The sequence below is a fragment of the Ambystoma mexicanum genome, chromosome 11 (assembly GCF_040938575.1).
Source record: "Ambystoma mexicanum isolate Mex_15411 chromosome 11, UKY_AmexF1_1, whole genome shotgun sequence".
In the NCBI taxonomy this organism is placed as follows: domain Eukaryota; kingdom Metazoa; phylum Chordata; class Amphibia; order Caudata; family Ambystomatidae; genus Ambystoma; species Ambystoma mexicanum.
The window spans coordinates 536,875,829-536,899,207 of record NC_090934.1 but is presented as its reverse complement, the minus strand read 5'-3'; the positions used below and the strand labels follow the sequence as shown (position 1 = coordinate 536,899,207).

The window sequence follows — 23,379 nt, the reverse complement described above, 5'->3', positions numbered from 1 at the left end:
GCGAAAGCGAGAGAGCGAGCGCGAAAGCGAGAGAGCGAGCGCGAAAGCGAGAGAGCGAGCGCGAAAGCGAGAGAGCGAGCGCGAAAGCGAGCAAAAGAGCGAAAGCGCGAAAGCGCGAAAGAGCGCGAAAGAGAGCGAAAGAGAGCGAAAGAGAGCGAAAGAGAGCGAAAGAGAGCGAAAGAGAGCGAAAGAGAGCGAAAGGCGAGAGAGAGCGAGAGCGAGAGAGAGAAAGCAAGAGAGCGAAAGCAAGAGAGCGAAAGCAAGAGAGCGAAAGCAAGAGAGCGAAAGCAAGAGAGCGAAAGCAAGAGAGCGAAAGCAAGAGAGCGAAAGCAAGAGAGCGAAAGCAAGAGAGCGAAAGCAAGAGAGGGAGAGAGAGAGCAAAAGCGAGAGAGAGAGAGAGCAAATCGCAGAGGTTGCGAAAGAGTCCTAAAGAAGGACTGGTAGCATCCAGGTGGATGTTCAAGTCTCTGAGGAGAAGTAGAGAGGTAGAGGCAAGGAGCGAGGAGGAGAGGTCAGCACACTCAGAGGAAGAGGGCGACCTGGCCAGGCAGCCTGTAGATAGTGGCCACAGTAAGGGAGGCCAGGCGAGATAGAGAGCCTGCAGACCAGGCATTCAAAGGAAGAGTAGTGCTGCATTGGAATGATGGAAGCAGGGATCCACTCTGGGAAAATCAAGGCTACACTCCCACCGGGATAGTTGGATCTGGGAAGGAAGGTGTTGAAACTCGTGACAGAGCTGGCCGTGAACCACGTCTCAGTGAGACCGTCCGAGTACATCCAAATCGAGCTCTTCCAGGAGACGCCAGATGTCAGAGGAGTGTTTGATAGCTGAACGAGAGTTGAGAGTAGCGATGTCGAGCAGGTTTCCACATTTGAATGATTTCCAGGGAGGGCTACAGGCCAGAGGTACACCATGCAGAAGTGTTGGAGGTGCCTGAGGATGTGCAGAGGAAGAAGGAAGAGAAGGCAGGATAGTCAGAGAGAGGTTGAGGTGGGAGGCAACAGGGTGGCCAGAGAAGCAGCAGGGGGTGCCGAAGAGGTGGCAGAGGAAGGAAGCGGCAGCGGAGTCAGAGAGAGGCAAGAAGTGATTGCAAGAGAGGAAAGGAAGTTGATAAGGCGCAGCAAGCGTCTATCAAAGAAGAGGAGATTGGACTGAGGGCCCTGGACCAAGACGGTGCCATTTAAGTAGACATTAATGATGGTCTTAATGGAGTGGAAGGGGGCCAGGAGGGCCTCCCACCGGGTGCCACGATTAATGGGAGAAGAGGAAAAAGGAGCGAGAACCGAGACCATATGGGGGGTCCATAGGCCTGGGAAGGGAACGACAAATAGTATGTTGGTAAGGGTCTGTCTGGAGGAAGCACTGGTATAGGTATCAGCGATAGGGGGCCTGGGTTGGAGACCATGATGTCCCTTTTGAGCTTCTTCCTGCCAAAACTAGTGAGCGGGATAGTATAGTCGATAGAAAAGATAGGCGAGACCAAGAGCACCGTAGGGTGTGCGGGGAGAAAAGGGGGGTTAGGAAGCCCAGGCAGGGAGGGGCAGGCAGGACACAAAAGGAAGGGGGGGGCACAACAAAGAAGAAGAACAACGGACCTACAAATCAGATGCAGTACAGAACCATCAGCAAAGAAAAGAGCATAACAGGGAACCTAGAAGTAGAGAATGCAGTACAAAACCAAGGTAAAGCACAAAGCACAACAGGGAACCTGGAAGCAAAGAATGCAGATGCAATACCGGACCAAAAGCAAAACAATTGCAATGTGGCAAAATGTAGGCAATTGCAATGTGGTGCAACAAACCGTGGATAGCAACAGAATATCAAGAACCGTAGAGAGAGAACACCAAGTCAATACAGTCAAAATGTCACAGAACACAACAAGAACCTAGAAGGATGCAGGCAATGCAAAGTAATGCCAGAAAAACAGTGGAACACGAGACAGTGTCAGAATAGTACACAATAGATCCAAGTAGTAAGGGCTGAGATGCGAGAGGAAGGAAGGGAAACGCAGGAGGGGGGAAATGGAACAGGATGCAGAGACCTACGATGCGAGGGAGCGCACACGGCCAAGATGTGAGGGTAGTATAAAAAGGTCACTCACTCACTCACATGATTCCTGTTACTCACTACTTTGATTTGATGGAGCACTGGCCTTGTTTAAATGACTAAACTAGGAATAAACAGCTCATCTGTGACATAAGCCCCCCCCCAGAGACTGACCCCAGAAGACTGGAGTTCAGCATAGTCCAATAAAGGGGAAGCGGGAACCAGAGCAAAAAGTGCCAGTGTGCCCTGCTGAAAGCTTGCCAGAATTCATGGTCTGGAAACCTCCAGTAGACTATGCTTTAGACGGGAATGTAGTGGATCATCTCAGTAATGGAGAGCAGATCCTGCTCATTGCTGTGCTTAGAGCCTGATGACAAGGACCTGTGGCACTGCCTCTTGAATCAAAAGAGGCCTGATGCAAATAAAGGGATTTGTTTAGTGTCCCAATCCAGAGTGGCCCCAGAAAATGGACAAAAAAAATCCTCTGACAGACACAAGGAAGACATAGTAGTGAGATATCGAGGGTAAACTAGAGACCAATAGGGAAACAAGCAAATTAAGGTGACTGTAGTCTGTAATGCACATTCACATCCCATGCTAACTTGTAAACAAACTACCCTTCTAATTATTGCTCTCACTCACTACACCTTGAACCTCCATATGATCCTGCTCTCTGTGCTACTTACACTGTGGTTCAACATTGTACTTATGTTGGCCATTTTTGCATTATCTTTTTCATTTCCAAATTCCCTTTTGTGTGCAGTCACACTCGGACAACAGCTTTCCCCCTCACTGCAGCCCCCTCCCCCCCCCCCCCCAACTAAGGTAGACCCCCCCTGGGCATAGCATCTTTTACACATCACTCCTGAATGTCTATCCTTGCATCACCTCTGGTATGTCCAACTGAAATAATGTAGGATCATCAAGCTCACAGGTAGGTTCTAGTATAATTCCTTTATTACAGCTTCCTTGAGTTACATCAAGATGACACAGAGATAACCACTGGCTCCCATCACCCCGGCAGGGACTCTCCAACTGCCTGTCTCTATAACCTTATCTGAAAACATTCTCTCAGTCGCAGCCAACATTCTCTCAGTCGCAGCCAACATTCTCTCAGTCGCAGCCAACATTCTCTCTTACATCACCAGGCTTCCACACCCATCCCAAGCACTATACAACAACAACCTATGCAGACACACCAATACTCTGAGCAAGTGTTTAAAATTAGCACTGCCTACTAGACATTGGCAAGTGATACTTGACAAGTAAGAAATCATGTGCTGTGTGTGTATGTGTAGGATTGATGTGGCAAGTGACCTTTTATGACAGGCTAGTGGCTTGTAACTCGAAAATGTGTACCTCTGCTCTGAACGAGCGAATGGATTTTATTTAATTTTATTGGGCATTTGTAAGGTGCTTCTGCATCAAGAAATTGTGTTTCAGAGGGTGCATAGGGCAAAGGGAAGGGAACATGGGAACATGGGAAAGCAAGACAATGGAATAAGAAAACAGTGATGAGCAAAATGCAAAGGCGGTCCTACTAGCCCTTGTGAGCATTCGGAGTGTGCAAGTGCAGAGAGAGAATGGGCAGGCGAGGGGGTAAGTCCTAGAGGTTCCATAGGAGGGGATGAATGCAAGAGAGACAGGTGCAAGAGAGACAATTGAAATGCAACAGGTAAGTGCAGGTAGTAACGATTGGGTGGAAGAAGGCTCACCGGCCAATACAATAAGTACAGACCTGAAAGAAATAACAGGCCAGTTGGTGCCCGAAGGCAAGTGCAGGGGGAGGGTGGATGCTGCGGGCGATTGGACAGATGGCCTGGACCCAAAAGGACACATAAGGGGCCAGGCCACCAATCATAGCGACTGTGGGGGTTTAAGCACCGGAGGGAGAGAGGGCAGGAGGAGGAGAAGAAGATGATGATCTTGATGTGCTTGTGGAACTTGAGGAGATCTGGTTCAAGACAGCGAGACAGGGGGAGGCTGTTCCAGAGATGGGAGTCAGCCGTGGAAAGAGAACAGCCATCCGCTCTCTGCTTAGAGAAGCGCTTGACAAGCAGAGAGTTGGAGCCTGAGGATCAGAGGGATTTGGAAGGAGGGTATTTGGTGAGAGCAATCTGCAGATAGTGTGGTCCCCGGTCCCAGACAGCCTTTATGGATGTGGCAGAGAGATTTAAATTGGATCCTTGCAGCAACTGGGAGCCAGTGGAGAGATTGGATTAGATGGCATCATTCTTAGCAGTACCTAAAAGGAGTAAACCTTTGTTGTATATGAATGAGAATCAAACTGGTCACAGTGTCAATTTGTCATGCTGCCTTTTAACCCAGACACTAGAGGTAAAAAAACATTAAGATGATTAAAAGACAATTCAAGACTAAATGAGGACCTGGAGGCAACTTCTTCAGGAGATTCAGTGAGTGATACATTTGTGCAGATAGGTCTATGCAAGGGTCTATAGTCAGTGGGAAAAGTCAGGTTGGCATGAATTGTACGAGTTTCACTCTGGCTGATAGAAACTAGATAGTAAGCAGGGAGCTACTTGCACATGGATAAGTTCAACAATTGCTTTCCGCCTGACTGCTGCAGAGCCACTGTACATACCACACATGCTTTGTATCAGAACACCAGTATGACACTAGTGCGCACCATGGTGTAGCACACTGCAAACCGTATATGTTGTTCAGATATAAAAAATATATACACCCACAATTCAGACTGAAAAACCAATACAGAATTCTTAAAAGATAGGATCAAATTCATGCTCAAAAGTAGGCGGGTTCCCTCTTAATGCACCTCAAGCGCTTCTTGATTCATGCGGATTCACTATCAGAAGGCACATAAACTTGTCACCCCCCCTCACCTCCAGTTGCCTTAATTCCATCTTACGAAGACAGCCTGCATTGGGACATTTCACCATCAAGGACAGGATCTCGCGCTTCGCAAAGTTGTCTGGGAAGAGAGATTTCTCAAAGAGCATCTCATTGTCCACAGGGCACTTGTGTCCAGCATCTCTAGTTAACCAAAATGCACAAAAAGACATGTCAGATATATTGGCATCATTGGCTGGCACTGGTGACATAAGAGGCATCACAGCAGAGACCATGCATCACCTTCAAAGAGTTCAACAATTTCACTCAACCAAGCCAAATTGCAAACAAAATATTCCATTCCATACACGTTTATATACGTTTATTTCAGAAAGAAAAACAATTCCATAAAACCATCAATTTAAATACAGTTCAATACAAAATCGCATAACAAAACCACCAACTATTCATTCAAATTTTAAATCATGGTCATAAAATAGATAAAAGGGAAAAGCATTAAAAAGCATTAAGCAACCCCATTCAGTCCAGCAGATGTTTTCTTTTGTGCAATGCCATTCTAAAATGGGATAACAGACAAGCCCACCTTAGGGATATCTGCCCAAAGTGATGTGCCATGACTAAAGTCAGGATGTCATACTCATTAAAAGTCACTCTGGTACTAAGATCACTGTTGCCAAAATAGATGCCATAATAGATCCGTGTGTCTAAAAGCCAACAATTTGCCATCAGGATATCATTCTGAAATGTGTAAGGTTGATGTCATGACCGAGACTCTGAAGAACTTTGAGACCATGCTGACATATGATTTGAATTGCTGTCTTGTTTTTTAGCCAGACCATTGATTTACTTGGCCTTGAGATGGTTGTTTTAACAATTTGAATATGAATTAAAATTGTGTTTTTTGATACCCACGTGTATGTGATCTATGCAGCTAAGTGAAAATAAGAATCACTTATAGGAGTAACCACTCTCCTGACATTGTGTAGGGAAGTTGGGTAGCAAGTGGTGTTCTTTGCTGCTTTAGACATAATACACTGGGTGGCATTGTACGAGATCCGTCTCATCAATTTCAAAGTGTGTTTTCTGATATTTGCATGGACAGGACAAAGCAATACAAAATGTAATAGGTCTTCATCAGCTGCATAGCATAACGGACACAATCTTTTATAGTAGCCCACATAAGCAATACATGAATCGCTGTCTCTTAGAATTTAAATCAATAATAAATAAGCTGATAACAAGAATGGAATCAACCAATGTGATACTGACACAGAATTGGTAATGGCCATCTTGCAAATGTCTTTGATGATATTGAAGACAGAATTGCGTGTATTTCCGAACCAATAATGTTTGTCCCTAGCATGTGCTCGCTCATCACCTTCCATGGACCTGGCTCCATGATTGGGACCTACACACGATCAATGGGATAGTAGTGAATGATAAGCAGAGGAAGCCCAAATACAGAGCACCACTACAAACCTCCTGTATTGATTATTTACTTCTGCCAGTTAAGTTTTGGGTTTCTCTGAAGGATTTTTATGTTGACAAAGCCTTTTTTTAGTGATTACTATGCAATTGTGAAAAAATGTACTTGGTGTAACAATCTGAATAATATGGATCATTCTTAGGCAATAATGGCTTTTTTACCAACTTCTAAAAGAACCCCAAGATGGAGGACAGTGGACCAATTGGTGATCCAACAGATCATCACTTCAAATTACGGTTGAAGTAAGACATTATTAGACAGTCCTGATTCAGAGGCTGGCTAAAACTAAAGGGAATCGCGCACGCAAATTACCAGAGCCAAATATGGCCTGCTCTCTCTGTTAAAGAAGTATACATCTTTCCCCTAAACCAGTTATAATTGTGGCTAGAGCCAACAAAATATTCTACAATACATGGAAATGAAACAGAAACAACGGAGTAGTTGAATAATACAATCGTTTGGCAAATGGATACAGAGTAATTCACGTGAATGGCTTAACTGAAGCCAGGGTCCGTTTTTACAGCAGATTATAAAATATTGTGGTCAATAAGCAGTGAATATCACTAGATACATTTACGCATACGCAGGTTCCCATATCGCAACATTACACTTGCCACGTATTGCAAACTGGTGGAACCGCAGTAAAGGCTGGAAGGGGACGAAGTTCACATTTCCCTGGCCATCCCCATAAGATTGCCCATCACAGTGCACACACACCGGTGGAGAAGGTGTGAACAAGACTTTATTGCCATTTCATGTACAGCCCCCCAAGCTATGAAAGCAGTGACCAGCATATAGTGCTCTTTTGCCAGCACTAAAATACACAAAGTAGAATCAACACACGCCCATCTAATGAGTCTGAAAATGTGACTTCCCCTAAAGTGGTGGTAAGCACATCATCAGAGCTGGTTACAAAAGAATTTGACATGCAACGTGATAAGCACTTACGTAAAATATCAACTCAATGCTTTGTTGGTGCATGTATGGGACAGTCGGGAAGGACAGTGAGGTGAATTGCAACAAAATTCACTAAGGATGTACTACTGAATAGCGCATCATTTGTACTCACCACTATCCATTGGCTAGAGATATTTGAATGTTAGCGAATAAGAAATGGTGTGCTGTGTGTATGTATAGAATTAAGGCAGCAAGTGACTAAGACTGGCTAGTAGCTTGCAGCTTGAATTCTGGTCCCGTTTTAGTCAACGCAATTATTTGCTGTAAATGCAGGACCGGTCTGGCCTTCATTTTCTTCTGTACTTGATTTGAAATTAGGACTAAATATGCAACACACAGAGACCTCACTTGGTTGATTTAAGGCACAAAAGCTTGCAGACGACCTACAGAGAAATAAAAGCACAGTCCCTACATAGTTGTAGAAGACAGGAAAATTAGCATAATAGATTAGACTGGTCACCAATACCTGCCACCCTTGTTACTCACCCGCGAAACCCATCTCATGACTCCTTTGGCCACTCACCCTCCTCCTTTCGCCTTATCCTCCTTTTCACACCCGAAGTAGTTACCAGAGTTGTTCGCTCTATGACTGCCTCTTCCAAACAGGTTCCCCCTTGCTCATCTAGAACCTTCAAGACAACATTGGCTCTCTTGCCCCTGCACTTACTGATTTCTGCAACCACTCACTACTGGTTCTTTCCCCTCCTCCCTCAAGCACTCCCTTGTGCACCCACTCCTGAAAAAACCTTCAGCAGACCCTACCTGTCCATCCAACTACCGCCCTATTTCAATCACCCTTTTCCTGGGGAAACTGCTGGAGAAGCTGGCCCTGCCCCAAATCAACTTGCACACTGAACCGGTCAGTCTCCACGATCATCAATCTTGATTCCAAGCATCCAGGGGCACGGAAACGGCTCTTCTGAACACCTGTGAAGAACTGCTTGCATCCCTGGACTCCAACTCCCCAGCTGTCCTTATCCTACTTGATCTCTCCTCTGCCTTTGACACGGTCAACCATTCCATCCTCATACAAAGGCTCCACAATACCCTTGGTATCTCGGAACGGTTGACCTCCTTCCTATTGGACCGCTCTTCCCAAGTCATTTTGGGCTCCTTCTCCTCTCCTACTTCCTTCTCCACCAGTGGTGTCCCCCCCCAGGGATCTATCCTCTCCCCCTGGCTCTTTAACATCTACCATGATCAGGTGGCACTCCTCATCTCCTCCTTCTCCCCCAACTTCCAGTGTTATGCAGAAGACAACTCTGTTTCTGACTTGCAGTGGGCTCTCTTGCACCTTTCCTTCATTCCGGGCTATCTATCTGCCATCCAGGACTGGTGCTCTTCCAACAATCTCTGCCTTAATGCCAGCAAAACTGAGATCCTTCCGATTGTGACTCCTGCTCCCTCCTTCTTATCTTATTGGGCTCCCCCCCCGCTCCTTCTTCTGAAGCCAGAAACATTAGTGTCATCTTCGACTCCTCTCTCGCCCTCCTCCGTCACACTCAGGAAATTGCTACAAAGTGCCACTTTCAACTCTTTCTTCTCAAAGTAATTCATGCTTTTTTCACTTTCCCCTAGAAGCTCAATGTTTCCTGAGCCCTGGTTCTCTCTAGGCTTGACTTTTGCAACAGCCTCCTCCTCAAACTACCTGCCTCCACTCTGAGACCCCTTGAGCTAGTCCAGAATACAGAAGCAAGACTTATCCTTGGCCTTAAGGCTGTTTATGGCCGGGATCCAGACTATCTGCAACTCTTTCTTACCAAATACTCTCCTTCTAGACCTCTACATTCCACTGGCACCAACACTCTGTGTGTAAAGCGTTACGCTAAAGAGAGAGCAGGTCGTCGTTCACTTTCCTCAGCTGGATCCCTCCTATGGAACAACCTCCCCCTTCTCTCTGAACCTTGATCAGGACCTTCTCAAGTTCCAAAAACACAAGTCTTTCCTCTTCGCTTCCTTCCTCTGCTAATCCCACAGTTTCTGAGATTTGTGTCTTGGACCCGTATGCATCCACAGGGCCCCCTGACCACTCACTCCCAATCTCCACAGATTGACTACCTTCAGCACTTGCGTCGGCACACCCTCTGCACTTGAGACATGCACTTTCGACCCAACCTGGCTCCCGCCTGCATAGCACTTACCTTACCTTGCACTGCATCTGTGGATCACCCTTGTGCACGTCACCGCAGCACTTACCCCACTGCCCTCTTCCTTGCTGCACTTGCAGATTCTGAATACTCATAAGGCATAATAGGTTAGACCGTCCCTTCCCCCACTGTATTGTTTGTATACATAATTATACTGTAATCCCAATTTCCCTCCCTGTTGCCCTGTGGGCGCTTTGAAACTGAAGTTTCGCAATCCCAATGTACATGTTTACTCCCTGTGGGCGCTTTGAACCAAGTTACTTGCTGTATAAGCGCCTAAGAAGCAAACAAACTAAACTAAAGCAGTTCAACAGCACTGGAATTGCAGAGACATGCCAGTGGAGGACCAATCTTAACACATGCAGAACAAAGTAAAGACAACATCTGTGGTGGAAATGAGAGAAAATCCAGTGTGAAATGACCACCTCAAAGATCTGAATCTGGTTTCTACTGCTAATGGCACCGCCCCAGCTTTATGATGGTAATCCTTCATTTTAAGAACATAAACATCAACCAGTAAGCTTTTTGCCCAAAAACGGCAGTCAGGTCTCGAAGGGAATATTGTTTTTTTTTTTAAGGACATTATGACTTCTAAGTAGGCCACTGGGATTTGCCAAGATTAGATGCAGAAGCATACGTTTCACTAGGGTGGGGCTTGCGACAGTGGTCCCCTTTATTGTATCCCCCTCACTCCCAAGTTATACTTTCCCCTGTAGGTGCTGACACAACTGGCTGCTCAAGCACAATGACAGAACAATGACACACAATGAAACTGTGTAACATAAGACAGGACAGGATCTGTGGGACCCCCACGACTAAACTGATTTCCTCTGCCAATTATTTGCCGTTATTGGGATGTGGCTGTAATGAGCAGGTTTGTCAAATGATGTCATGGACCTGTAGCTACCAGTGATATCAACATATGTTTGTTTGTTTTATTTGTAACGCGCACCAGACCCTGAGGTATCAGGGCGCGTGGACAAGAACATTTTAAGCTTACATAGTTACATATTACAGTACATGAAAATTGTTAATTTACATGGTGAATAAATACAGTGTAGGAAATAACGGTACATGGATTTTGTTAAATTTACATGTTGCAGAATTACAATGTAGACAATAGCAGAGTATAAATATAATACAAAGAGATATCAACGAAGATATAATACAGAATAGTCATCCTAGATGATAGTGACTAGGAGTGACGCAAGCGGTTGAGGAGAAGCCTCCTATGTCTCATCTAGCTTAGTGGTCATTTGTTTTCAACCAGTTGATCAGGTTAAGCCTAAAGTGTGGGTAGGTTTGGTTTTCCCTTAGGAACGGTGGAAGCGAGTTCCATAGTTGGGCAGCCTTGACAGGGAAGCTATTCCCACCAATGGCAACTCATTTGAAATAGGGGAATGTCAGATAATTAACGTAGGCCACTCTAGTGGTCTGAGTGTGTGTCTTTTGTTAAACCTCTCTGACAGGTAGATGTGCTGTATTGAGGCACTTGAATGTTAATGAGGCGGTTTTAAGTCTAATGTTGTCAACGGTAGAGAGCCAGTTCTTTTGTTTCCTTGCTGTTGATATGTGGTCTCTTTTGGTCATTCCTAATGCTGCTCTCAAGGCGTTATTTTGGAGCATTTTAATTTTCTTAGTAATGGGTTTATTAGCTCCAATGTAGAGGGCATTACAGTAGTCCAGCTTGGATAACACAAGTGCTCTTGTCAGTGTGGTACAGCTACTTGTAGAAAGTAAGGGTTTGACCAATCTAATCAATTTACAGCTATAAGCCGTAGATGATGCCATGGCATTCACTTGTTTAGTCAGCTTGAGGCAGGAGTCAAGGTAGAAACCTAGTGTTTTTACCTCCATCACCTTAATTGTGTTGCCATCTATGTCAAAGGAAGTATATTTGTGTCCAAGGTTGTTAATGTTATCTTAGTATATGTGATGCTGGAAATGTCTTATGGAGGGACAGGTCCTCCTAGTCCTTGTCCTACCACTTCTGTGTTTGTGTTTTCCCTATGTTTTCTGCCACTGAGTTCCAGCTGGACCTCTGGCAGTGCAGCTCTCAGCTGTTTTCCTTTTGGTGAGCAACACTCATGGGATACCCTTACGACACCCATGGGTGGGGGTACACCAGTGTACCTCGCATTTGTGTTTTGGGCACCTTTGTGTTGCCCACAGAGCTGGTTATAGGCTGGTGGCAGCTACATGCTGACTTTGCAGTGGCTGGGAGTGTCCTCCATTTTGGGACTGTGTTATGGGTGTCTGGTTTCTGTGTGTGTGACACAATTAACGAGACAGCTTTGACTGAAACGGACATGAATGCAGTGTAGTGTGCTGAAAGGCTGGGTACTTGCCTTGCCTTGCCTGTGCTTGAATCCACATTGTTTGCTATGGGTGTCTGGGTAGAGTGAATGGCCTGAATGCATGTGAGCCTAATTGGCTGCCTGCATGCATGAATGCCATTATGCACGATTGGCAGAGTGAATGGGGAATAGATGTGTATATCTGGGGACCTCTCACTTACCAATTTGTTCAGAAGCTGAAGTCGAAGCTGTGGCAAGAAGCTGTTCCTTGAAGCCCAGCTGAGGACAAGTCTGCTGCTGCATTACCTCGTGTAATTCAAAAGCTACCGTGTTCTTCCAACGACTGATCCAGAGAGGACCTGCGAAGGAGACCTCTCCCCGAGTTACGAGGGACCATCATGCAAACCTGCTACTCTTCATCACAAGTGTCCTGATGTATTTTGTTCGACTCGCTGGCCCTGGAAGCAAATCCCAGGTCCGCGCTTAGAATTAGCGACCATGCTCTACTTAGCATAGGACTTACATATGCTGGGGAGAATTATAATCGTCTTAAAACAACTCCAAATGAAGTATGCTGGGGTCGGAATAAAGTAAGAATAAAAGAAAGCAATTTAGTCGACCTGATTGGCAACTATAAACGGCATGCAATGGAAAATCCAAAAGATATCAACTATGTCTGGGACTATAATATCAAAGGAAAATCAAAGAAAATTGATGAAATAAAAAATAATCATGCCTATAGCAAAACCTTAGTTGAGAAAAGGAAAATATCGATCCCAGCTAAGGCTTCTTTTAAAAGGGGATCTTTTGAACAACCAAGAAGCAATCAAAAAATGCAAACAAAAATATAAAAATTGGTTACAATCGTCAAGAGCCCTTAGACGTCAGCTGGATGTGGAAAAAATGCTAGCTGCCATAAATGTCTGCAACCCTAGATACCTCTGGGATGTTATTAATAACAGGAAAGATTTACAAGTGGCAGTAGGGACTAATCAAGTCTCAGATGGGTCAATCATTATACCCCCCCTCTTCTCGAATGACGAGAATGTAATTACATCGAAAAAGCAAAATGTACAACCACCATGGGCAATAATGATTGACCGTACAGAAATAAGTGAAATGATTACCAAACTAAGTTCATCAAGGGCGACAGGACCCGACGGCATATCCAATCAAGTACTAAAAGACAATAAGGAGAAATGGGCAGACTTTACTTATTCTTTATTTAAACAAGTCGTGAAAACAAAAGCCATTCCACCGTCATGGAACGATGCCGTTGTGATACCCATTTATAAAAAAAGGAGACACACTAATCCCAGAAATTACAGGCCAATAGCCCTGTTGGATTCTATAGGCAAACTGTTTGCATCTATATTACTACGTGACTTGAAAAGATGGGCATTAACGATGAACATTCTGGATAAGAGACAATCGCATTTGTGAGTGGAGTTGGTACCTCTCTCAATTTGTTCATGCTAAATTTGTTGAAACTAAAGGCACTCGAAACCAAAGGTAAAGTCTATTTGGGGTTTATAGACCTCGAACAGGCATTCGACTGTGTAAATCGAGAATTACTTTGAGACAAATTGAAGAGGTGGGGATGCCCGGAAGATCTTCTTGAGGCAATACAGGCCCTGTATTTGAATACATCTATCCAAATACAACTGGATAATGATGGCTCACTGACTAAGAAAATAAGAACTTTCCTGTACATCTCTGGCTCCCTTAAAATCCAGAGGCCCTAATGACTATATATTGCTACTACTTCCCATGGAACATCAGGAGGTTTGAGTACAACCATGGGAGGCACTCTTGTTACAAAACATTGTCACTACTTTTACATACCACACAATCTCTCACTCTTATCTGTATGAATTTGACCATGTTGGGCTACCCAAAAAAAGTTCAAATGACTGGCTTGATTCTTGACATCCCCATGTGTGCATGTCCCAAATACAACTAATCTTTGTCCTCTACAAATGTATTCTCCTTGCAAACCAAACTCCTCCCTGTCTCTTCTGAAACATTTTAATTCATCCTTATTTTCTTCAACCCAATCTATTACCAAAATGAGTACCCCTCACCCACTCGACATACCTCAGAACTATCTGATAAAGCCACTTTCATCTAAGCTTTGTCAATGCTAAATATATATTTGACATCTTTGTCAATATTTTCCCCTTCATTATCTCGATCTCCTACCAAAGGGTTTCTAGATAATGCATCTGCCACGACTTTTTTCTTGAAATGTGTTTGACTACAAAATCCAGTCCTTGTAAACGTGTAGCCCACTTGCCTATTCTCCTCAATACACCATCCATCCCTTTGTGATTAAATATCACAACTAATGGTGTGTGATCTATAACGACTACCAAAGATGGTCCATAAAAATATGTTTTGAACTTTGAAACTGCCCAAACATACACTTATGCTTCACGTTCAATTATGAATAACGTGATTCTGCATCTCTCAATATTCTGGACACAAACGCTATGGTGTGTTCATGGACACCTTACTCCTGTACTAGCATGGCTCCAAACCCCGATTCATTGACATCAGTGTACACAACTGTTCTCAAAACATCCCTATATGCTTTCAGCACAGGTGCTTCCATTCTGTCTTGTGTGATATTATTGAACTCATCACAATCTCTTGGCCAATGAAACTGAAGACTCCTCAGATCTGTTTTGCTAGGCAAGTCCTTGACAAATTTAGAATTCTATTCCATCAACCCCAAGAAAGAGTAGACTTGGGTCTTGTTTTTTGGAACAGACATCTCCATTATGGCCTTCACTGTGTTCAACTTTGGTTTGACTCCATCAAAAGGTGAGATTATATCCAAGAAAATCAACTTCCTTTTGCATGACCCTACACTTCTCCAAAGTCACACTTCCTAGCTGTTCTATTTGTGGCTTGCAATCATGTTGTCGTTCATCACAACCCCATATCAAGATATCATCTTGATAAAACCTTACTCCTGGTAAACCCTCCAAAACCCTGTGCATGATTTTTTGAAACGCACTGGCAGCCGACACTAACCCAAAAGGCATTCTTACATATTTAAACATCCCCATGTGTGTAATGAAAGTAGTTATGTCTGCTGATTGTGGGTTTAACTTAATCTGGTGATATGCCGACTTGAGGCCTAGTAAAGAATACAATTTTGCCCCGGACGTTTCTGACATCAACTCATCTATTTTCGGTAATGGAAATCTCTGTGCAACAATGTAAGTTCCCTCATGTATTTTCAAATTCAGACACTCCCATTGTTCTTTCTCACCACCACTAGGGGGCTAACCCATTCAGAAGCATTGCTGGATGCAATCACTCCATCTTGCATCCTCTTCAATTCTTCAACTTCTTGCTTAAGAGATAAAGGAACCGTTCTCAATTTGGCTAGACTATTAATCTTGTGCACAACATTCTGTAGGCATCCAACACGGGTCTGAAGCACCTCTGGTACCCAAACTCATTTATTTTTCCTTCCATTCATTGACAAGAGCAATACCATCTCCTTGTGATATATATACCCGTTGCTTTGCACAGATCACCTCCTAAACTCGAAATTTCTTAGCAACTGTAGTATTGTTTTAAAATACTTTCTTCACCGAAAGTTCTATTATCTCTATTGATTTCTGCCCAAAAGCATTGATTTTGGATTAGCCTCCCACGTTTTTTTATTTTTTTTTACTAAAGAGTGTTATCTGCACCATTGTCTGTTAACATCTCCACTAAACTGAATCTTAACTTTACTTTTGTTTTCTCCACTTGCACACCCATGAATGCATTAATCATCCTCGCTACTTCTACCCGCACAAATAAACCATCACCTTCATCTCCTTGCACTGTGGAATATGAGCTCCAGGCCATCTGTGACTCCCAATACCAGAGGGAGTTGCGTCTACTTCCTGGTGGCCTGGAAGGGGTAGGCAGCTTGTGCCCGCATCTGAGAACCTGCATCGCTAGTTCAGCGATTGTTTTTTTGTTACCCGGTTCCCTTGAAAACCTGGTGCACTTCCGTGCTTTGGGAAGGTACATGCTGTCATGCACTCTCGTGGGCAGCATGTTACCACTTACCTGTGTGGCAGATCGATCCATGGTGGCAGGTATCAGGAAGGCCTGGGGCACCAAAACCAGTCCCTCACCCAGGCATGGACTATGTGATCCTGCGTAAACGGCTGCATCCATTTTGTTGGTATGGCACAGGTGCAGGGGACCGGAGTCTTACATCTCCACATGTGCAGTGTGGGATGCGGCCCCAGTTGCTTTGGAAACATGCCTGAGGCTACAGCACCTTATTTCCAGACTGGCGGGCTATTTAACCAACCAGCTGGAAACATTGGAGGGATCTTAACGCTCCCAATTTGAGTTGGTGAGTACGGAACACCACTGGTTTACCAGAAACTGTCCTCCCAGAAGGATGCATCTCCACTCCTCAATTGCCTGCTTTATTGCCAACAGCTCCTTCTCAATAACTGTAATTCTGTTCACTGGTTTACAAACTTCTGGAATGATATGCGGTGGATGTTGGGACTATAGGAGGAAGGCTCCAATGGCCACATTGGAGGAATCAGCTTCTCCAATTAAGGGACATGAATTGAGAGGATGGGCCAATATGGGTGCAGAGATCATGGCTTCCTTTAGCGTCTAGAGCGCAGTTTCGGCTCTTTCGTCCCAAAGAAACCTTTGTTTGATGCTTAGTAGCAGTGTGAGGTCCCAAGTCACGTGATCAAAGTGGTCTATAAAACTTCCATAATACTTTGCAAATCCCAGGAAACGCTGAGCTGATTTAATATCATACAGCCTCTTCCAATCCAGGATGGCCTGCATCTTCCGGGGATCCATGTGTATGCCCATTTCGTCGATCACATATCCGAAAAACTTCATTAACGACTGAAGAAAAAAAAGACACTCGTCTGCCTTGGCGTATAGTTGGTGGTCTTCTGAGCCAGTACCTCCTCCACATTCTGGGTATGTTGTTCAAACGATTAAGAGTGCACCAGAATATCATACAGATAGATCCACATGGTCAGTACAATCAAGTGAGCAAAGAAGGAATCCATGAAACGTTGAAAACCGTTACAAAGGCCGAAGGGCATTACCCTGTGTTCAAAATGGCCCAAAAGTGTTTTAAAACAGAGTTTCCATTCATATCCTTCCTATATACAGATCACATGGTATGGCACCACGTAGGTCTAATTTCGTGAAGAAAAAGGTGGACTGGAGGAATACCATGTCGTCACGGGGAAGGGGATGATGATAATATTTGCGAGTCATCTAGTTAGTCCACATACAGCCAAAGGGTGCTCTTAAGTAAACAAAATAAAAAAAAGATGGTCATCCCAGCCGGGGACAGGGAAGGCATAATGTAGCCCTTGCGCAAGCAGTCATCCACATATTTGAATAGTTCTTCCCTTTCTTGCACCATCAAGGAATAGATAATTCCATGGAAAATTGATTGGTCAGGAAATAGTGATATTATACTCACGTAGGTACAATGCAGGGGAAACGGTATGTCTTGGATCAGAGAATACCCACCTAAAATGATAAGCTAGCTGGAGGTTTTCTAGATGGCAAATGTGTTGCGTAAATAGCTAATGTGGTGGCAGCAGGACAAACCCTAATCCCATGCGGTTGTTGCCAACCTTAATGCATTCTTCCGATCTGAAATACAGAATCCTTACGGTCTAGTTGACGTACAGGTTATGGAGTTGTAGCCAGGGAAGGCTCAGGACGACACGATAGATAGGTGTGTGGATGATATCAAAAAGGACTCATGGAGATGAAGGGCGAGATCCTTGGTCTGGTGCTGAATGGGTCCAGAAGCCAATGGAGTTCCATCCATCACTTCTGAGTTTATCTGATGATCTTTCTGGATCTGCAGAATGGTATTTTCATACACAAATGCTTTGACAATGTAGTTTCAGAATTCTCCTGAATCAACAAGGGCCACTTGAGGGTACAAAAAAAAAAGAAAAGAAATTTGATTAAAAGAAATTCTGGGTTTTCAGCCCATTGTGTTTTGTTCACTATTTTAACGTAGATCCAGAGACATCAGTGATGCAAGTCCACTGGGAAGAGTGTTACTACAGGGCTAACTCAACCTTTTCGCTCAGTCAACATGCCCATCAGTTTCCACGTGGCTTTGGAGGCCTAAGGGGACAATTTCCCAGGTAATGTGCAGCCCCACCGCATTACAGACATAACCTCAGCTGCTGCCTTTGTTTGTTTTCAGCCTCAGACAAAAGGACCACGTACGTACTGGCCCCAACTGCATGGGCTCCTCTGTTGTGTCACATGATGTAATACCAGGGGGTGCAGGAGCGATTGGCTATATAAAGTGACCGGGAAAATCCAGTTATTTTCTCTCACCATGTCTTTAGACAAGCCTGTGGTCAATGCGGCTCAGTTGACCAATCAAAGCCTGGAGCGAGTCTCATTCAGGAGCGTGCACCAACTCTCGCCGAAACAGTCTGCTGCGATCGGGCCATTATGCTTCTAGCCCCCACTGTGGAAATCTACTGATGGACGGCAGGGTGCAAAATTTTTTATTTGCAAGCAGCCAGCCATGAAAAAAATCACTCGCCACCTCAAATGTATACATACAGACAGCGCACCATTTCTTTCTCGCCATAAGTAAAATCACAATCCACTAGTGATTGCTTTTTTTGCACACTGATGTATGCTACCATATCCCGATGACCTGGGCTTTATTTCCACCAGCAGATTTTGCACTGGCTATCAGAATCTGGAATTGAAATACTTCCATAAACGCCTTTTCAAAGTCCTGGAAACTGTTAAGTATGGGACTATTTGTGGAGACGTATGCGTTTTAAGTTGCTGAGAATAAATCCTACCTTGTCTTTGTCTTGAACAAAATGTACGGGATGGAAGAGAAACTATTTTACAGTGGTTCCAGAACACTGTAGGTCTCGGTCATACTTCATGGATACGGTATGGGCTATAATTCTTTCTGCGATAGATGCAGCTCCACCACTAGTGACCACATTTCGTAAAGCAGTATTTCCCTGCTTTAAGGCAACTACTTCTGCATGCAACGCCTGGACTAAGTCTCTCAATTCCTGCACAGCCTTCACTCCGGAGCAGGTTTTGGGGTGTCTTAATCGCCTCGTACCTGCTGCTTAGCAAGGCTATTCCAGGATGAGCGAGTGGCGATGTTACTGCCAGACAGCAGACTATAGTGCAAGCAAATGCTAGGAATTAACCTCCAAGATCTCCCTGTATGGTTCAACTGTAAACATCCGAGGCCCACTCCCCGCTCCACGTAATGGCGTTCCCAGATTTTCCCCGATTTAGGTGGCGAGTGGACAGTGCAAGCAGTGTTTGGGAAGCAAGGTGTTTTGCAATACCTCCTAGGTAGTACACAGCAGAGGGACCAGGCTGCCGGTATAGGGCCTGGAGCAAGTCGGCAGATCATCATGGCGGGATGGTAGGAGCATGCATGCACCAAAATGGAAGAAAAAACAAGGAGCACGGAGGTACAGGCAGACTGGGAGCAAGTTCCCCCACCCCCCAAGGGTTAGCACGCAGGCAAGGCGAGAAAAGGTACGGGAAAAGGGGCACAGAAGTAGAAAGCAGGCAAAGAAGGACTGCGGAGAGGGGAGATAATGGGGGAAATGGGGAGATGGGAGAGAGCAGAGGAGGAGGAGGGAGAGGCTAGAACTAAGGGCAGAGAACCACAAGACAAGGACCGATTGTGGGGTGACAAATGCACACTGAATAGGTCAAGACGGTGGGTTAAATAGCCTGCCAGTCTGGAAATAAGGCTCTGTAGCCACAGGCACGTCTCCAGTGTAACGGGGCCGCATTCCCACACAGCGCATGTGCAGACGTGGGAAGCCAGTCACTGTGCAATACTAACAAAATTGAGGTTGGCGATGGGGGACGGGGTCCTTGTCCGTGGGACCCAGCCATCCGTGCTTGGATGAGGGGTCACCACGAGGTTCCAGACCCTCCCAGATTGTGCTGCTGCCAGCACAGAAAGGTCTGCCACGCAGTTAAGTGGCAGCCCACCCGCCCTCCGGCATACATGACACCACACAGCACAGGGAAGTAGCAATTGAAGAATGTGATGTTTGAGAAAAGAAAAGGATTACAAGGCTACAATTTAAGAGTTCCTCAACGACACTGAAAAGGGACTATAGGAAGGAAGAAACAAAACTCATTTAGGGGTGCAAATGAGAATAACCAAATACAATGGCTTCTAAAAGAACTCTCAAAGGCCAAGATTACAGATAACCTGGTGTCTGACAAACCTCAAACATATATCCTATTGCCTGAGTGGACTGATGACCAGAGGAAGGAAGAGCTGGGGTCGTTCCACAATAGGGCAAGGCGGAAAACTAAAAAAACAAGGAAAACTAAGCTTGCTATAGGCCCAACTAGAAGAGCTTCATAAGCCCGTTCAGCATGCTCCATCGTAAGGTGAAATGGAGATGAATCATCTCAGGCAGCTAGTCCGCCCAAAGTGTTGCATCAAGACAGTCGCCATCGAGGTGGTGAATGATTCCCTTCAAATCATGGATAAGGGGCGACTCATGCCTCCTCATCCGCCTTGACCCCTCGGCTGCATTCAACACGGTCAACCATTGCATCCTTCTCTCCCTCCTTGCTGACCGGATGGGATTCTCTGGCACTGTCCTGAATTGGTCTACGTCCTACCCCTCAGGCAGACACCAGGCTGTCCAGATTAATTTGTTGCGTTCTAACCGACTCCAGGTCTCCGAAGTCCCCCAAGGCTCCATCCTCACACCAATCCTATTTAACCTTCAGATGCAGCCTCTGGGTACTCAAGATCCCATTACAGCCATCCACCAATATGCAGACGATACTCCGGTATACATGAGAGTAAACACACAGGACATAATTTGTCTCTGCGATTGCCTAGCCATCATCCAGTCCTGGATGTCGACTGCCTACCTCAAACTAAACCCATCCAAGACTGAATTTATCTTCACCAGTCCGCCTGTGAAGGAACAAGTTACTTACCTGTAACACCTTTTCACCAGCATGGGTCTGGCATGGATTCACATACTCATGAATACTCCCAGTCGTCAGGCTGGGAATCCTCAGTAAAAAAGAAAAGCAGTTTCGATTTAGCCTTGAAACCGCATTTCTTCTCTAAACCAATCACTGTCCTTTGGGTCATACTACCCCCATCCAATGACAGTCGTCTCCCTAAGCTCCACCCGTGGTGGCCATCTTCAGATTTGGTTTAGCACGTAAAGTGGCAGTGTGAACCAAGAAGAGCCACAGTGGAGAATGAGGGAGGGTTTGCATGTGAATCCATGCCAGACCCATGCTGGAGAACAGTAGTTACAGGTAATGCGAAGGCATCATGAAGCAAGAGACAGACAAAAGATTCAAAGTTCAAACAAAGTATCTTTATTAACTAAAATGTAGGATGGTGTAAGGCCTACCTTGCCCTATGATAAGGTGGGATTTCCCTACCTAAAAAAACTAAGGTTAGTCCGAGTCAGTGAGTTCAACTTAAGTCCGTCTGTGTCCAAAACCTATACTTGCCTTCACAACTAAAGCTAAACACTCTGTAGGGATATCAGCACCAAAAGAATAAGTGTTCAAAACAAAGTTCTGAGCTTCTTCCAGCTCTTGGCTTACTTTCCAGCTCCACTTCCCCAAGTTCAAAGCAGCTCCAAAAAAAAGGTCTGAGGGTTGCCTTCCCCAATAAAACAACAGTTCTGAACAGGTCTCAGGGTTTCCTTTCCTGAGACAACACTTCACAATGTCTTGCCGCTCCCTTCCCTAAGACGTCAGCTCTTCTAACTGGTAAACTCACAATCAGTTCAAGTCTCTTAATACTCGAAACCAATTTCAGATCAATTTTATAATGCTTCAGGTTCAGTTGAAACAGATTGTTATCTTTCACCTTCACTTCAGCAATCTTATTCACAAGTAGAGAGTCTTAGTCTTTATTTTCCTTGACTTTTCCAGACAGGGTATCGATGGTCTAGGCGCAGTTGTCAGACCACACGGTCCACCCATTACAGGTCAAGCAACAGATAACCCTAGGCTTCATGCCGACAGGTTTCTCTTTCACTACACCGGTGCTTCGATTTGTATTCACTCTGGATTCTCCTTGCCAGTCTTTTGGCTTTGCCACAGTGTGTTCTGCCACACAGCTGACTCTGTGGGGCCCACTCTCTTCCACCACCTTGCTTTCACAATCTTCAAAAGTGTCCATCACTTGATCCATAAAGTTTCATTCTTTGTCTTTAAGTGTGCATTTTGTGCGTTTCACACATGCTTTCATTTCATCAGTAGGCATATTAAAGCTTTCCTTTAGTTTGGTATTCAATAATGTTTGACTTCTACTTCATTGTTAACTCGTAATGTTCAAAAACCACTCGCATTGTATTCACTGCCACTTAAACATTTAATTCTGTTCACTCGGCATCATCATATGCCGTGTAGCACCCCCAGGAACGCCCCGGTACGAGTGTTCCGTCTGATTCACTCACCGTCCTCTGGTTGTTCTCGGATCCGCACACACTTTTCCCTGGAGCGTTGAGAGCAGCGCTTGCTCTCCACTGATCTCGCTGTGGGTTGCTGGTAGCACCGGTCATCACTCGTGAACGCTACTGGTGGCATGCAGCACCACTATTACTGGTGTTCTCTGGACATGCCAGATCCTCACAATAGTTTCCAGGCTTCTTCCTCGCCCCAGTACCAGAATGGTGTAACTGCATGTTAGTGTGTATAACTCCTAGTCACCTCTTCCTCGTCTCAGTACTAGAGTGGTATTACTGAGAGGAAATAAAGGGATATGATTGGCAACAACCTCTGAAGGTAGGGGGAGGGTAAGGTGTACTACTACCAGAGAAAGGGGGTTTACCATGCCTTGCCCAAATACATCCTCCTATTGAATCTCTTCCTAGTGTCACTATACTGATGGCATTTTCAGTGTCATCCTGGAAGGGAGAAAAAGAAAAAGGATGACAAAATCCCATAAAGGCTGCTGGCACTGTACGTTCATCATGGAATGGAAATGGGGAATACCGTGTCTCAGGCAAGGACACAAACCCCTTCCATTCCCCCCCCCCCCCCCCCCCCCCCCCCCAAGTATCCTCTACCCAGGTGATCCTCCTTCGCATCTTCACTGCCAGGGTCGGGATCCAAATTCCTGGCCAGATGAGCAGAGGCTATAGGGGAGAAGGTTCCGTACAGTAAGTAACTTGTTCCTTCTCCAGCATGTGGTCAGGCATGGATTCAAATGCTCATGAATACGAAAACACAGCAGTACATATACATAACCATGAGAGGTGGCAAGGATCAACAGAAGTAAAACACTTAATCCTGGAAAAGACTCACCTCAGGTAAACAGGTTGTGTAGCACTGCTTGGCCGACCCCGGACTCCTCTCTGGAATCCCTGTCGACGAACCAGAATCTCGTGAAGGTGTGGGTGGACCTCCACGTAGCAGCCCTGCAGATGTCGAGTAGGCAAACACGAAAGAAACGCTGTAATCGCTGCGATGACTCTGGTGGAATGGGCTCTCAGCTGGCCTGGAAGAGGTCTATTGGCCAGACTGTGACAGTGCATGATACAGCAGGAGAGCCACCTGGATATTGAGGCCTTA

At 45.2% G+C, this 23,379-nt stretch overlaps 1 protein-coding gene across 2 annotated transcripts in view; it reads right to left on the bottom strand.

Annotated features, from left to right (window-relative positions):
* Nucleotides 1–23,379, bottom strand: part of TRAF6 (TNF receptor associated factor 6) — a 346,063-nt gene that overhangs the window by 212,772 nt on the left and 109,912 nt on the right. For both annotated transcript variants that reach the window (XM_069623348.1, XM_069623349.1), the window contains exon 3: nucleotides 4,909–5,059. In XM_069623348.1, the coding sequence (XP_069479449.1) occupies nucleotides 4,909–5,059 (151 nt within the window). The remainder of the gene's footprint in view (nucleotides 1–4,908; nucleotides 5,060–23,379) is intronic.